The following is a 17,208-nucleotide window of genomic DNA, read 5'->3' on the forward strand; positions in this document are numbered from 1 at the left end:
TTGGATTTTAAGAGACAGAGGCTTAGGGTGGCAATAACAAAGTAAATATGGCCAAAGCCTGCCTGGCATAGTCTGCATTGACTGTTGTTTCTTAACATTGTGCATTTAGTGTGTATTCGTATCCCCTGGGAACCTTGTTAAAGCGCAGATTCTGATTTAATAGGTCTGGCATCAACCTGAGATTGGGTGTTTCTACCAAGCACTAAGGTGACACTCATGATATAAGTTCATGGATCACACTTTAAATAGCAAGATAGTGGACCACATTTTGTAAAACTTCTGGTGGCAGAGACCAGTAAACATTCAACTACTGTTTTCTTTCCCATCTTTGTTTTTCTGTCTTCTTACGCTTTTGTTTGCTTACATGGTGGAGAGAGTTAAATCTTTTATTCATCATTTCACGGTTTATTATAATAGTTGGGAGCTTAGCAATTGTGAATCTAATTTTAAAGCATTAATTTATTTATGAATTGCTCTAATTTCTCCTCTTCCTGCTTGAAGAATGATAAAACATCTACGTTCACTTTGAATTAAATTCAGATTAGTTCAGGCAAAACAGCAGTTGAGAGAGTTTTAATAAATTTACGAAGCCATTAAATCCATGGCACCTCACGATAGGAATTTACTAACATCTGGGTTTTCTTGAGAATTTAGATTCAAATCAAACTAGATGTTAATCTATTTATAAGGAAAAAGAAGGAAATTCCTCATTTCACAAGTTCTGTTATGTCTCAGAATGTTTTTTCCTAAATATACATTCCAGAAATACCCTCCTTTTACTCTTTTAATGTATATTTAGATGATATTCCCTCCTATACCTCTTCCCAGAGAAACAATATTGAAAAGGATAATAATGAGGCAAGAAAATCATTGTGTGTTTTCATCTTTTCTAGTTAATTCATGAATTCAGAACTATACCTACATTCATAAAAACGTGCATGCACACACATATGTGCACAGACAGACACGCATACACAAGACAAGAAGGTGGGGGTAGGCGAGAGATTGATTTAATTATCTCACAATTTTCTATACTTTCCTTGGTTGCCTATCGTAGATAAAACCATTTTATCTTGATAGTCATCCTTTAGCCTGTAGAGTGAAGGTAAAGAAATAATAGTGGTAAAACTAAAGATAGGAGATTTAAAATATGAAAAGAAAATGGATTAAGAAAATCAAAGACCAAAAAAAGAAAAGAATCAAAGACCAAAAAAATGTGCCATACTGTACTACTTTGTATATCTTGTCTGATATAGGCAAAGAACCTTTTTTGAGATACAACCATATCTGTTTTTAAAAACAACTTTTAAAGAAAATTTTAAAATATTTTATGTCTAAAGTAGAAAATTTAGAAACTATAAAAAAATGATAAAAAAGAAAAAAAAATAGGCTGGGCGCTGTAGCTCACTCCTGTGATCCCAGCACTTTGGGAGGCCGAGGCTGGAGGATTGCTTGAGCCCAGGAGTTTGAGACCAGCCTGGGCAACATAGTGAGACCTCATCTCTACAAAAAATAAACAACAATAACAAAATTAGCCAGGCATGGTGGCATATGTCTATAGTCTCAGCTACTTGGGAGGCTGACATGGGACGATCACTTGAGCCTGGGAAGTGAGCTATGATTGTGCCACTGCAGTTTAGCCTAGGTTAGTAAGTGAGACCTTGTCTTAAAAAAAAATAAATAAATAAGAAAAGAAAAAAATGAATTTTCAAAAACCAAAAAGAAAAAAAAATGCTTAATTTGTCCATTTTAATATTCTTCGTTATATGTGTGTATATACATACATTTGGGGTCATGCTCTGTATTCTTTAGTTAGCATTTTATTATGTCTTTTTGGAGTTAATGGAGGTAGTCGTTAGTATGTCTGTGAGCCAGGTGGAATGCTCACACCTGTAATCTCAGCAGCTCAGGAGTCTGAGACGAGAGGATCACTTGGGGCTAGGAGTTTAAGACCAGCCTGGGCAACATAGCAAGGTGCTGTCTCTACAAAAATTAACTGAGCATGGTGGTGTGTGCCTATTAGTCCCAGCTACTTGGGAGGCTGAGGCAGGAGGATCACTTGAGCCCAGGAGTTCAAGGCTGTAGTGAGGTATGAGCATGCCACTATACTACAGCCAGGACAACAAAATGAGGCTGTCTCTTAAAAAACAGACACACACACACACACACACACACACACACACACACACACACACACACACGTAGTGGTTGATTGGATAGGATGAGGGTAATGAATTTCTTAAATTGTTTTTTCTGAAACACGACTAAAAACACCATAACCTAGTTTTATGATTTGTAGGTAAAGTAGGATTTTTAAAATCACTTACTCTTCGATATAATTGTGATGAAAAGTGCTGAGGAATGAAATTGGCTTTGATTGGATTACATATCTGCCTTCTGACCAAAACATAGTCTAGTAGTTTTAATTCAGTTATTTATTCCATGTGTCATAATGCCCCAAATAACCAGGCTACTGCTATTGGCATTAAAGGTTGCCAGCACCATCTGGAATAATTCACAAGTGCAAGGTGAAAGGAATTTCTGCACCGTTTAAATTTTTTTCTCTCTCTTAAAACAGAGCAAAATTTTTGCATCTAGTAAATGAATGTTACGAGGAACTTAATTTTGAGAAAAAGCAATTTGATTCATATAAACAGAATTTTTCTCCATTTGTTTGTCTTCTCTAATGCCAGGAGCCAGTCTGCTTTTTCCATTAGTTAATATGATTGATATCAGATTGTTAAAATGAGAAATAAAAAATTATAGAGTAAGGAGAATAAATATAAACACTATTTTTCTTTTTATTTCCTCTAGTGATAGCTGATTTTATTATGTCTGTGGCTGAATTCTTCTGTAGACATTGAAGATGGCCAAAAGTGGAGATCCAAAATGTAACTTCTTAGTGTGCATTTTCAATGGAGAATGAATTTTTATCTTATCATCTGTGTCATTAATTCATGATTTTATCTTGCATAATTTTTCCCAGCTTTATTGAGATAAAAATTGATAAAATAGTGTGCATTTAAGTAAGGTGTACAACATGATTTGATATATGTATACATTGTGAAGGATTACTATTAACACATCCATCACCTCACATAGTTACCACTTTTTTTGTGTGTTGTTAGAACCCTTAAGCTCTGCTCTTAGCAAATTTCAAGTGTACCGTACAGTATTATTAATTATAATCTACCATGCTATACATTGAATCTTCGGAACTTACTCATCTTATATAACTGAAGGTTTATGCCCTTTGACAAACATCCTCCATGATCCCCCCCTTTTCCAGCCCTCTGGAAACCACCATTCTATTCTCTATGAGTTCTGTGAGTTTGATGTTTTTAGGTTCATTCGTATCACAAGTGGCAGTATTTCCCTTTTGTTGTTGTTTCAAAACAGTCTCACTCTGTCACCCAGGCTGGAGTGCAGTGGCATAGTCTCGGCTCGCTGCGGCCTCCACCTCCTGAGCTCAAGCAATTTTTGTGCCTCAGCCTCTTGAGTAGCTGGGATTACAGGTGTGTACCACGAGGCCTGGCTAATTTTTCTATTTTTAGTAGAGATGGGGTTGCGCCATTTTGGCCAGGCTGACCTCGAACTTCTGGCCTCAAGTGATCCACCCGCCTCAGCCTCCCAAAGTGTAGGGATTACAGGCTTGAGCCACTGTGCCTGGCCTCCTTTTTGTTTTATGGCTGATAAATATTCCATTTGATTATATATGCCACATTTTCTTTATCCATTCATCTGATGCACACTTACACTGTTTTCACATTTTGGCTATCGTGACTAATACTGCAGTGAGATGGGAGTGCAGATCCTGATTTCAGTTGTTTGATATGTAGCAGAGTGACATTGCAGAGTCATATGGTAGTTCTGTTTTTAACGTTTAGAGGAACCTTCTTACTGTTTTCCGTAATGGCTGTACCAATTTACATTCCCACCAACAGTGTACCAGGATTCTCTTTTCTCCACATCCTTGCCAATACTTGTTATCTTTTGTCTTTTTCAGAGTATCCATTCTAACTGGTATGAGGTGATATCTCATTGTGGTTTTGATTTGCATCTTCCTGTGATGTTGGGCATATTTTCATATTTAGCTATCCTTCGGTCTGTTAAGCATTTTTCCATGTACCTGGTGGTCATTTGGCCATTTAAAGTCTTCTTTCAAGAAATGTCTATTCAGATCCTTCTCCTGTTTTAAAATCAGGTTGTTTTCTTGCTATTGAGTTATCTAGACATTTTGAATATTAACTCCTTATCAGATAAGTTTGCAAGCATTCTTTCCCATTCTGTAAGTTGTCTCTTTACTCTGTTGATTGCTTGCATTGCTGTGCAGAAGCCTTTTAGTTTGACGCAGTCCCATTTGTCTGCTCTTGCTTTTGTTGCCTGTGCTTTTGGGGTCATGTCCAAAAAATCATTGTGCAGACCAACGTCAGGAAGCTTTCTTTCCCCAGTGTTTTCTTCTACTAGTTTTAAAGTTTCAGGTCTTATGTTTAAGTCTAATCCATTTTGAGTCAATTTCTGTATATGGTCAGGGATAAGGGTCCAGTTTCATTCTCCTGCATGTAGATATCCAGTTTCCCCAACACCATTTATTGAAGAGATTATACTTTCCCCAATGTGTATTCTTGTTATCTTTATCAAAGATCAATTAACTGTAAATGCATGGATTTATTTCTGGGCTTTCTATTCTGTTCCATTGGTATAGAAGTCTGTTTTTATGGTTGTACCATAGTGTTTAGATTTGTAACATAGTTTGAAATCGGTAAGTGCGATGACTCCAGCTTTGTTCTTCTTACTCACAATTGGCTATTTACGGTCTATTATGGTTCCATACGAAGTTTAGGATTATTTGTTCTGTTTTTGTGAAACAATGCCATTGGTATTTTGATAGAGGCTGCATTGAATCCATAGATTGCTTTGAGTAGTATGGACCTTTTAACAACATTAATTGTTTCAATTCATGAACAGATTATCTTTCCATTTGTATGTATCTTTTTCAATTCCTTTGTCTTCTAGTTTTTAGTGTACAGATCTTTCAGCCACTTAAGATTAAGTTTATTCCTGTGAACTTCTTGATGCTATTGTAAATAAGATTTTTTTAAATTTCTTTTTAGTTCATTGTTAGTGTATAGAAACAACTAATTTTTGTATATTTTATATTCTGCAACTTTACTGAACTTACTATAATAGTTTTTAACAATTGTTTTATGCAGGCTTTAGGGTTTTCTATGTATGAGGTCATGTCATCTGCAAATAGAGACAGTTTTTCTTTTTATTTTCCAGTTTGTGTGCCATTTAGTTCTTTTTCTTGCCTAATTGACTAGGACTTCGAATATTCTGTTGAAGGGGTGGTGAGAGTGGACTCCCTTTTCTTGTTCCTGAGGTTAGGGGAAAAGCTTTCAACTTTTCACCATTAGGTATATCAGCTGTGGACTAATCATATATGGCCTTTATTGTTGTGTTGAGGTACATTCCTTCTTTACCTAATTTATTGAGAGTCTTTATGATGAAAGGATATTTAAGTTTGTCAAATACTTTTTCAGATGATTGTGTGGATTTTTATCATTCATTCTGTTAGTGTGGTGTATGACATTTATTAATTTGTATATTTTGAACTATCCTTGCAAATACCACTTGATTATAGTGAATGATCCTTTTAATGTGCCGTTGAATTCAGTTTCCTAGTATTTTGTTGGAACTTTTGCATCTAGTTTCATCAGGCATATATTGACCTGTAATTTTCTTTTCTTATAGTATCCTTATCTGGCCTCGGTATAAGGGCAATACTGGCCTTTTAAAATGAGTTTGGAAGTGTTCCTGCCTCTTTAATTCTTTGGATGAATTTGAGAAGAATTGATACTAGCTTGTGCTTAAGTGTTTGGTGGAAATCACCTATGAAGCCATCTGGTCCTCAGCTTTTCTTTGTTGGGAGGTTTTTGACTACTGCTTTAGTCTTCTTACTTGTTATTGGTCTGTTCAGCTATTAATATTTCTTCAGTTGTCCGGGTGCAGTGGCTGTAATCCCAGCACTTTGGGAGGCTAAGGTGGGAGGATCACTTTAGGCCAGGAGTTAGAGACCAGACTGGGCAACATAGCAAGACTGGTCTCTACAAAAAAATAAAAAATTAACTAGTTGCAGCGGTGCATGCCTGTAGTTGTAGCAACTGGAGAGGCTGAGGCAGGAGTATCCCTTGACCCCAGAATTTTGATGAACTATGATGGTGCCACTGTGTCCCAGCCTGGACAACAAAGCAAGAATGAATCTCTTAAAAAAAAAAAAAAAAAAAAAAGTCTTCATTTGTTGTTGTTTTAATGATTCAGTCTTGTTAGGGTATATGTTTCTAGAAATTTATTCATTTCTTCTAGGTTATCCAAGTTGTTGGTGTATTAATTTTCATAATATTCTCCTTGTATTCCTGTGGATCAGTTGTAATGTCTTCTCTTTCATGTCTGATTTTCTTTATTTGAATTCTCTTTCTCAGTTATTCCAGCTCAAAGCTTCTCAATTTTGATTATCTTTCGACAAACAACTATTATGTTGATTTTTTACAATTTTCTTTCTGGTCTCTCATTTATTTCTTCTCTTTATTATTTCCTTACCTTAGCTAACTTTGGGCTTAGTTTGTTCTTTTTTCTATTTTTTTGACATGTAAGGTTAAGTTGTTTGAGATCTTTTTTTTCTTAAAGTTTATTGCCATAAACTTGTCTCTTTGAACTGCTGCTTTGCTGTATTCTATAGGTTTTAGAATGCTGTGTTTTCATTTTATTTGCCTGAAGATACTTTTTGACTCTTTTTTTTTTTTTTTTTTTTTTGAGTTGGAGTCTCGCTCTGTCACCCAGGCTAGAGTGCAATGGCACAATCTTGGCTCACTGCAACCTCCGCCTCCCGGGTTCAAGCGATTCTCCTGCCTCAGCCTCCTGAGTAGCTGGGATTACAGGCATGTGCCACCACACCCGGCTAATTCTTAGTATAGATGGGGTTTCACCATGTTGGCCAGGCTGGTCTCAAACCCCTGACCTCAAGTGATCCACCTGCCTTGGTCTCCCAAAGTGCTGGGATTAAAGGCGTGAGCCACCACGCCCAGCCTGACTTTTTGACTCTGCTTTTGATTTCTTCTTTGACCCATTGGTTTTGTCAGGAGTATATTGTTTACTTTCCATGTATTTGTGAATTTTTAAATTTCCCTCCTATTATTGATTTCTAATTTTGTACCATTGTAGTTGGAAAACATACTTGATATGATTTTAACATAGTTGGATTTAACACTTAATTTTGTGTCCCAACATATGATATATTCTGGGGAATGCTCTGTGTGTACTTGAGAAGGATATGTTTTCTGCTGCTGTTGGATGGATGTTTCAGATAGTCTGTTATTTGCTCTATACTCTTATTCAGGTCTAATGTTTTCTTATTGATAGACTCTTTGACTTATGCGTTGTTAAAAGTGGGGTAGTAAAGTCCTCTCTTGTGATTGTATTGCTGTCTGTTTCTCCCTTCAGTTCTGTTAGTATTTGCTTTATATTTTTAGGTGCTCTAAGGTTGGATGCATATATATTAATACATTTACAATTGTAATATTCTCTTGATGAATTGACCCATTTATTGTTGTATAATAACCTTCTTTGTCTCTTGTGACTGAAAGTCTATTGTGTCTGGTATAAGTAAGCCCATTTCTGTTCTTTTTTGGTTACCATTTCCATAGAATATCTTTTTCTATCCTTTTATTTTCAGCCTGTGTGTGTTCTTACAGCTAAAGTGAGTCTCTTGTAGGCAACATATTGTTGGATACTTAAAAAAATCTGTTAGCCACTCTATATCTTTTGATTGGAGAATTTAATCCATTTAAAGTAATTATTGATAGTTAAGGCCATTTTGTTGTTCTCTGTTTTGTAGGTCCTTTGTTCCTTTCTCTCTTGCTGCCTTCCTTTGTGGTTTGATGATTTTTTTTTTTTTGTAATTGTATGCTTAATTCCCTTCTATCTTTTATATGTTACTGGAGGTTAGTTTTCTTTGTGGTTACTATGAGGGTTACATAAGACATCTTAGGCTGTTTTAAGGTTATAATAACTAAACTTTAATTACCCACAAAAATTCTACAATTTTATGTCTCCCTCCTTCACAGTTTATGCTGTTGATGTCACACTTTACATCTTTTTATATTTGTGTACCCATTGACAAATTATTGTAGCTAGTTATTTTTATACTTTTGTCTTTTAACTTTTATACTAGTTAAAATCGATTTATGTACCATGATTACAGCATTACAGTATTCTGAATTTGACTGTATATTTATTTTTACCAGTGAGTTTTATACTTTAATGTGTTTTCATGTTTTTATTTAGTGTCCTTTAGTTTTAACTCAACTCCCTTTAGCATTTCTTATAAGGCAGTTCTAGTGCGATGAACTCTCTCAGCTTTTGTTTGTCTGGAAATGTCTTTATCTCATCTTTATTTCTGAAGGGCAACTTTTTTTTTTTTTTCCCACTCTGATGGCACCTCTGACTCCTTGACATTGTATTATTTGTTTCTCAGAGAAGTAAAGCAATTTTTTTTTTTGAGACGGAGTCTCGCTTTGTTACCCAGGCAGGAGTGCAGTGGCATGTTCTCAGCTCACTGCAGTCTCCGCCTCCTGGGTTCTAGCATTTCTCCTGCCTCAGCCTCCCGGGTAGCTGGAACTACAGGTGCATGCCACCACGCCCGGCTAATTTTGGTATTTTTAGTACAGATGGGGTTTCACCGTGTTAGCCAGGATAGTCTCGATCTCTTGACCTCGTGATCCACCCACCTCGGCCTCCTAAAGTGCTGGGATTACAGGCGTGAACCACCGTGCCCAGCAACAGCTTTCTTATGTATAATATTCTTGGCTGGCAATTTTTTGTCTGTTAGCACTTTGACTATATCATCTCATTCCCTCCTGATCTGCAAGGTTTCTGCTGAGAAATCCACTGATTGCTTTATTGGTGGTGGTAATGGTGGTGTGTGTGTATGTGCTGGGGGTTTTCTTGTATTATAGGTTGCTTTTCTCCTGCTGCTTTCAGAATTTCCTCTTTGCCTTTGATTTTTCAGAATTCAATTATAATGTGTTTCAGTGTAATTTTCTTTGACTTGAGCTTTTGAGCTTCATGAATCTAGATGTCCATATTTCTTTCAAGATTTGAGAAATTCTCAGGCAACAAACATTTAAGTAAGCTAGATATTTCTTCTGTTCTCCTTTTGGGACCTTGATAATGCGCATACTCATTCGTTTAATGCTGCATCATAGTTTCTGTATGCTTATGTCATTTTAAATTCATTTTTCTCTTTAGTTTCTCTAACTGGATAATTTTAAACAATGTGTGTTTGAGTTCACTGATGCTTTCTTCTGCATAACTGAGTTTCCTATTGAAGCTATTAATTTTTTTTTTCAGTTGTCAGTGTATTCTTCAGTTTCAAGATTTCTGTTTGGTTCTTTAGAGTTTCTATTCCTTTATTAAACTATTTGTTTTGATCATGTATTGTTTTCCTAATTTTTATTGAGTTTCCTGATTTTTGTTTCTGGGTTCTCTTGAATCTCATTGAGCTGCTTTAGGATGATTATCTTTAATTCCATCAGTCATTTCATGAATCTCCGTTCCTTTGTGATCAGTCATAAGGGCTTTGTTGGTTTACTTCGGTGATGTATTATATAACTGTAAACCGAATACATAGAAAAATAAAAACCTATAGAAAAATAATTAGAATTAGCAAGAGCATTTAACAGGTTTTCTAGATATAATACCCATATATGGGAATCATGTTCCTGTTTATATGCCAGCAAAAAGCCACTAGAAAATGTAATTTTAAAAAGTTATTAAAATAGTTTATTCAGGAAAAGTTCATTAGTGCACGGAGCCATTAGGTGAACTCTACACACAGAAGTGACCAGACTGTCACTACCTTAACGCACTGGTTAATCTTAGCCTCTTTAAGAGTGAGAAAACCAAGGACCAGGCACAGTGGCTCATGCCTGTAATCCCAACACTTTGGGAGGCCAAGACGGGTGGGTCATTTGAGGCCGGGAGTTTGAGACCAGCTTGGCCCACATGGTGAAACCCCTTCTCTACTAAAAACACAGAAATTAGCCGGGTGTGGTGTTGCATGCCTGTAATCCCAGCTACTTGGGAGGCTAAGGCGCCAGAATGGCTTGAACCTGAGAGGTGGAGGTTGCAGTGAGCCAACATTGCACCACTGCACTTCAGCCTGGGCAACAGAGCGAGACCCTGTCTCAAAAAAAAAAAAAAGAGTAAGAAACCAGACATTATGTTATATGCTCTCAGATGTGAGGCAATGTCAGTTACACAACACCATTAATTATTATTTTTACCTAAAAATGAAAATTGAATATATTCAAGTCTTTAAAGCTAATATTCAATATCAAAACAAACAAAAAGCAAGAGATATAGAGAAACAAGTTGAATTTCATCATGAAGAAGCAAACGTACAATCCAGAATGTGAGTCGTTGTATGGAATAATTGATTTCCTTCTAAAAAAAATCACTGGCATTCAAAAAGGGTACATTGGAGGAGGTAAGAGACTTTCCTCTAGATTAGTAGGGATTTGAAGGATCTAACAAATAAGCACAATGTATGGGCATTTTTTGTATTTTGATTCAAATAAAGTAGCTGTAAAAAATAAACTTTGATACGAATGGGGAAATTTGAATATGGACTATATATTATATTGATATTGAGGAATTATTAATTTTGTCACAATTTACATTGTTAAAAAGTGCTCTTTTTTGGAGGCGCATAAGGAAGCATGTATAAGGGTGTAATGACATGATGTCTGGAATTTTAAATGATGGCAAAACATATAATGTACATAGGAATAAAATATATACACATCTCTTTTACGTACACACTGACAAGCTTTCAACTTAACGACAGTGCAAAAGTGATACACATTCAGTAAAACCATACTTTGAATTTTGATCTTTTCCTGTACTAGTGGTATGTAATATGATACTCTCTTGTGATGCTGTACAGTGGCAGTGAGCCACAGATCCCAGTTAGCCACACAACCAGGAGAGTAAACAACTGCTACTTTCCAGATTAGGTGTTTTAAATGCATTTTGGACTTAGGATATTTTCAGCTTACGGTGGGTTTATTGGGATATAGCCCAATGATAAGTTGAGGAGCATCTGTAGTATGTTAATGAATTGAAAGGTCCAAAAGCATGAAGTTTTTCCCAAACTGACATTACTTCAATGTAATTGGGATCAAAATCCCAGAGGCTGCTCTTGGGATTTTTGTTGCTGTAGTTGGTTGGTTGGTTTGGTGGAACTTGACGGGCTAGTTCTGAAATTTCTATGGGAAGTGTAAAGCACCAAGAATAGCCAAGACAGTTTTGAAGAAGAAAAAGGTAGGGAGCCTTGCCTTACTAATTACTTTTTGTAAAGATGTAGTAATTAAGGTGGTATAGATCTGGCACAGAAATATACAAACATAGCCACAAAACAGGTACACATGCATATAGAAACATGATACACACCAGAAGTGGCAATGCATATAAATATTCCTGGGAAAATTCATTATAAATACATTTAAAAAATGAAATTTTATTCTTATCTTATACCAAACCCTCCAAAATGGAAGTATGTTTTTACGTCATAACATATACAACATCGGTTTCAGATGGATTAATGACTACAACGTGAAAGACAAAGTTAACGTCGTTTTAGGGAAATATCTTTATGAACTTGGATGGACAAGATTTTGTGGAAATGTCACAAAATTGTATATTATAAAGGAGAAGGTTGATACATTTGAAACAATTAAAAATTTTAGGCTGGACATGGTGACTCATGCCTGTAATCCCCACACTGGGAGGCAGAGGCCAGTGGATTGCTTGAGTCCAGGAGTTCAAGACCAGTGTAGGCAACATAGTGAAACCTCATCTCTACGAAAAATTAGCTGGGTGTGGTGGCATGTGCCTGTAATTCCAGCTATTCAGGAGGCTGAGGTGGGAAAATCACCTGAGCCTGGGAGGTCAAGGCTGCAGTGAGCTGAGATTGTGCCACTGCACACTAGCCTTGGCGACTGAGTGAGATCCCATCTCAGAAAAAAAATAAAATTGAATTCTATCAATGAAAAGATGTAAAGAAATCATAGCCTAGAAGAAAATACTTACATAACATATAACGGATAAAGCATTATTATCTATAATGTATAAAGAATACCTACAAGTCATCAAGAAAAAGATATGTTAATTTAAAAAATGGACAAAAGACACAAATAGCTATTTCACAGAAGTGGAAACAGGAATGATCAAATACTGTATGATGAGATATTCAGCCTAGGTGGTTAGAAACACGCATTTTAAAACCATAATGAGGTTCTATTTTCTTTCTACCTGATTGGAAACATTTAGAAAGTCGGTACCGTGTGTTAATGGATGTGGAGAGGTATAATGGCCACTGTTATGCACAGCTAGCAAGAGTATAAATCAATGTAGCTTCTTGGAAAATAAAATAAAATAAGGTGCACCTACTGTATTTCCTAGCAATTCAGTTCCTAGGCCTACACCTTAGAGATATTCCTGCCCAGGTATATCAGAGTGCACCTAGCAGCATTATTTAAAATAGCAAGAAAATGGAAACAACGCAATTGTCATCTTCTGGGGAGTAGACTAAAATAATTGCCATATATTATTTCATACCTCAGTGAAAGTGGAGAAGATTAAAAGATACATTACACTCTGAATGGTCTAAGTCTCGAAACCTGTTGAAAGGGAATAATATTGAATATCATTCTGTACTAAAAAGAAAAATGAATAATTATTTATCTTTATAAAGCTCAAAAACATGTAAACTATAAATGAACAGTTCATATATATATATATATGTAGCAAAACAATAATAAAAGCAAGGGGATTTTAAACATAATTTTTGAGATATAGGTTGTTGTTATTAATGGAGGATAGTCCAATAGTAGAGAGAGACACAATAGGGAGCTTCAGAAGTAAATATGATGTTCCATTTCTTAAGCTAGGTTTATAGATTTTTATGTCATTATTTTCATATACATCTACATTATATACAGTGTATTGAATGTTTGAAATATTTAATAATGGTAAAATTAGAGTTGTTTTACAAAGCTTTCTTTTTCTGTCAGCCATTCTAATATTTCAGCGCATCGGTGTCAGGAGACCGCTTCCATATTTCCGGAATCTCTGACTTGGTTTCTTTTTAGTCATTTCAGATTATCCCATGCCGTTCTTTTGTTTTATTTCATTGTTCTTCATAGAGTACATGCTGAAATACATGTTCTTTATGGGAAAACTTATTTTTGTAAACAAATGTGCTACCATTGACAGGAACGAATTTGGAATTGTTGAAAAATTTTGCAGCATGTATTTATTTGTTGGTTTTCAACAATTCCTTATTGTCACTGGTGTAAGTCTCAAAATAAACATATTTGTTTCTATGCATACATATGCAAAGCTTGATTTTTCTCCTTCTGTCATTAGGCAAGTGAAAGACCAGAATAAGAAGGTAGCAAATCTGAAGCACAAGGAACAGGTGGAAAAAAAGAAGAGTGCACAAATGTTAGAGGAGGCGCGACGACGGGAGGACAATCTCAACGACAGCTCTCAGCAGCTACAGGTTAGAACACAAGGAGAATCTGAAAAGATCGGGTGAAGACATTTGATCCATAATCGCGTGTTGTTTTTCTCTTCATCTTTATCCTCCTCTTTTTTCTCTTTCTAACCCTGCTTGCTGCCTTCCTCTCAGACCAACTGTTTAGCAATGAAGGAATGGCTTTAAATAGAAAATGCAAGTTTTATTCCACAGCTTTATGAGGACACCTCAGCATAGGAGAAAGTTCATCTTGCTTCAAGTTGATCACACTTAATTGGTAAGTTCAATGACAGTTTAATGAGTGGGTTATATTAGGCTTCAGGGTTGTCAGTATACCTCTTTGCCAGTTCCATTCATTAAAATGGATTGCTAATCTTGGTTTGTGTCTTTCTTCCTTTTTTCCATTCTTCCTTTCTCTTTTCCTTCTACCTCTCTAACCTCCCTCTATCTTTCCTTCTTTTCCTCTTTTTAAATATTCAATTTAGCAAGAATATTTTACAGTCATACAGAATGTAACATATAAACTGTATTTTTTCACTTCAGTGGAGTATAATTGATGCCTAAACCTAATTATTCACAGATTAATTAAACCAGGCTCAATAACAGCAGTAGCAGCTACCATATTATAAGTGCCCGTTAGGTCCTCAGTATTTGAAACTAGGCTGTGGTCATTCATTTTGTTCTAACCTTCACAGTAATCCAAGTGGAGCAGGTGGTATTGTATACATTTTGCACCGGGGGAAATAGATTCAGAGACATTGCGTTACTTACATAAATGCACACAACTTCTAAATGGCTCAGCCATGATTTTAACTGGGACTTCCTGAATCTGTAGACTGTCCTCTTTGTCTTGATCATAATGCTTCAGAATGAAGGTTTAGATTATAGGGAAGAATACCATAAACGTGCTGGAGTCTTTGAAACTCATGCTAAGACTAAGCCACTGCCGGACTGTTATTCTCTAGTTAACAATTTCTAATTGGGTCTGATATTGTGTATATGCCACAATTACAGTCTTTACTGGAGAGATTTGGAGGAGTTACTATGTAGAAGCCATTATGAGGCTTTACAACAAATTCTTTTAACATGTGAAGAAGACTCTACTTTTTACTTCTTTTTCTCATTCCTCTTTTATGTAACTTTTACTGATTATATTTATAGAAAAAGTATAAATTTCCTGAAATACACCAAATTTTGAAAAAAGCAGCATGCCAATTTTTCCTTATCCTTGCCAATAACAGTTAATATTGGCAATTTTCTCATCTTTCTGTTCTTCCTCCTTTTTTTTTTTTTTTTAACAAAATACAAATCTGATGAGTGGAAAATATTTCATTCTGTGTTAATTTATATTTCTCTGATTACCAGTGACATTGTTTTTTCAAGTCTTGAATTTTCTTTTGTTTGTTAATGTAATTTAAATCTCTCTTCCATTGTTAGCTTTTCCTCCCATGGATTTTTTGCTTAGTTTATCCCCATTTTGAGAGTATATATTTACACATAAATACTTTTAAGTTGTTCTGTGCTTTTTACCTTTACTTATTAATTCATTTTATGGTATTTGTGTGGTGAGGATATTTTTTCTTTATTGCTAACAACTTCACAAGAATGTTTATAGGGAATTATTTCATTGCTCACAAACTTGAATTGATGTCTTTATATTTCATGAAATTGATGATGAGTCTGTTTCTAGGATTTCAGTTTAACCTCCCTTCTTCAACTGTGGCCACATTGTTGTTTCATTGTAGAAAGTATTTATTTTATGATAAGGCCAGCCCCTCTTTACGTTAGCACTTTAACTGTTTCATTTGTCTTTCTTCCCCTGCTCATCATTTAATGTTTTCTATTAGCAGTCTTTATAAACCAAAGATACTCTTCTAATCTTCTGTCAGTTGTTATAACACCAAAAGTGCTTTCATATGTAATCTCTTATTTCCTTTTTATATAAACTAAAAAATAAATAAGATAGATTATATTATTTATATTTTACATATAGGGAAAACTAATTTAGAGTGTATGACTGACTTCCCCAAGGTGTCTAAGTAAATGATAGATATCAAAGTTATGAAAAAGATAGCTGATGGCCATGTGCAAGTTCCACCGAGATGTAATTCATTCAAATACCGTGAAAAGAGCACTGGACTACAAGTTAGGGTACTTAGGATCTGATCTCAGTTCTTTTACTAACTACTCAGTTACTTAAGTATATTTGTTTATTTATTTATTTATTTACTTATTTGACAGACAGTCTCACTCTGTCACCTAGGCCAGAGTGCAGTTGTGTGATCCTCCTGTCTCAGCCTCCCAAGTAGCTGGGACTGCAGGCTTGTAATTTTTTAATTTTTTGTAGAGACAAGGTCTCACTATGTTGCCTTAGGCTGTTCTCGAACTCCTGGCTCCACACGAACCTCCTGTGTCAGCCTCCCAAAGTGCTAGGACTATAGGCGTGAGCCACTGTGCCTGGCCCTATGGATCATATTTAGAGATCGCAATCTGGGTGTTAGGGGTACTCCCTACCACTGGGTTGTCATTTATAACAACATAGTGAAGAAATAGAGCCCGGCCATCGTGGCTTATGCTAATCCTAGTGACCCGGGAGGTGAGATGAAGCATCACTTGACACCAGGAGTTCAAGACCAACCTGAGCAACATAGACCCTGCCTCTAAAAAAATTTGAGAAATTAGCCTAGGAGGATGGTGTACACGTATGGTCCCAGCTACTTTAGAGGCTGAGACTGGAGAATTGCTTTATCCCAGGAGTTCAGGGTTGCAGTGAGCTATGATTGTGCCACTATAGACTCCAGCGTATGTGACAGGGCAAGACCCTGTCTCTAAAATAAATTAAATAAAAATAAAAGAAGTTAGAAATTCTTGGAGAAATTACTCATTCCAGGATTAGAGCAAGAAATGTACAAGATAAACCTAAATTGGTGGTTCTCAAACTTGTGTGCGTTGGAGTTACATGGAGGACTATTAGAAAAATAGATTGCTGTCTCCTGTCCCTAGGGGTTTTGATTCAGTAAGTTTGGGGAAAGCCCCATGAATTTGCATTTCTAATAAGTTCCTGGATGATGATAACATTCCTGGACCAGGAACCACATTTTGAAAAATCACTGCACTATAGCATCATGTGATATGAAAAATTAAGAACCCATCAAAGACTACTGGGGTCATATAAGGATGGACAGAGGAGCAAGAATGAAGGGGCTATCACTGGCCTAGGATAGACAGTTTGAGCATAAGAAAGGCTAATGAGTACAGTTGTTTAAAACAAATAAAGTATTTTTAAATCCGGAAACTTCATGGTGAGACTATAAAAATAATTTGGAGATTGCTGAGACACCAATGCCCTAACACTGGGATTTACTTTATAAAATTCCAATGGTAGTAGGGGAAACATTGGCCATTTTTTGATAGTTTATTGAAGCTGAGTGATGGTGACATGGGGTGTATGATACTATCTTTCCTATACTTTTGCATGTTTGAAATTGTCCCTAATAAAATGCTGAAAAAGAAAGATGTCACTTAACCACTTGAAACTTTCATATCTCTAAAATGAGTCTTGAGACAGATAAGACCTCACTCCTTAGACTTTAGTGTGTCTTTCAGTT

The 17,208-nt window shown here is 35.8% G+C and overlaps 1 protein-coding gene across 28 annotated transcripts in view; it reads left to right on the forward strand.

Moving 5' to 3' along the window:
* The window catches only part of ERC1 (ELKS/RAB6-interacting/CAST family member 1), a 511,501-nt gene that overhangs the window by 227,114 nt on the left and 267,179 nt on the right, over positions 1-17,208 (forward strand). For all 28 annotated transcript variants that reach the window (XM_054527822.2, XM_063711693.1, XM_063711688.1 and 25 more), the window contains one exon: positions 13,489-13,624. In XM_054527822.2, the coding sequence (XP_054383797.1) occupies positions 13,489-13,624 (136 nt within the window). The remainder of the gene's footprint in view (positions 1-13,488; positions 13,625-17,208) is intronic.

This window comes from Pongo abelii, chromosome 10 (assembly GCF_028885655.2).
Source record: "Pongo abelii isolate AG06213 chromosome 10, NHGRI_mPonAbe1-v2.0_pri, whole genome shotgun sequence".
Taxonomy (NCBI): domain Eukaryota; kingdom Metazoa; phylum Chordata; class Mammalia; order Primates; family Hominidae; genus Pongo; species Pongo abelii.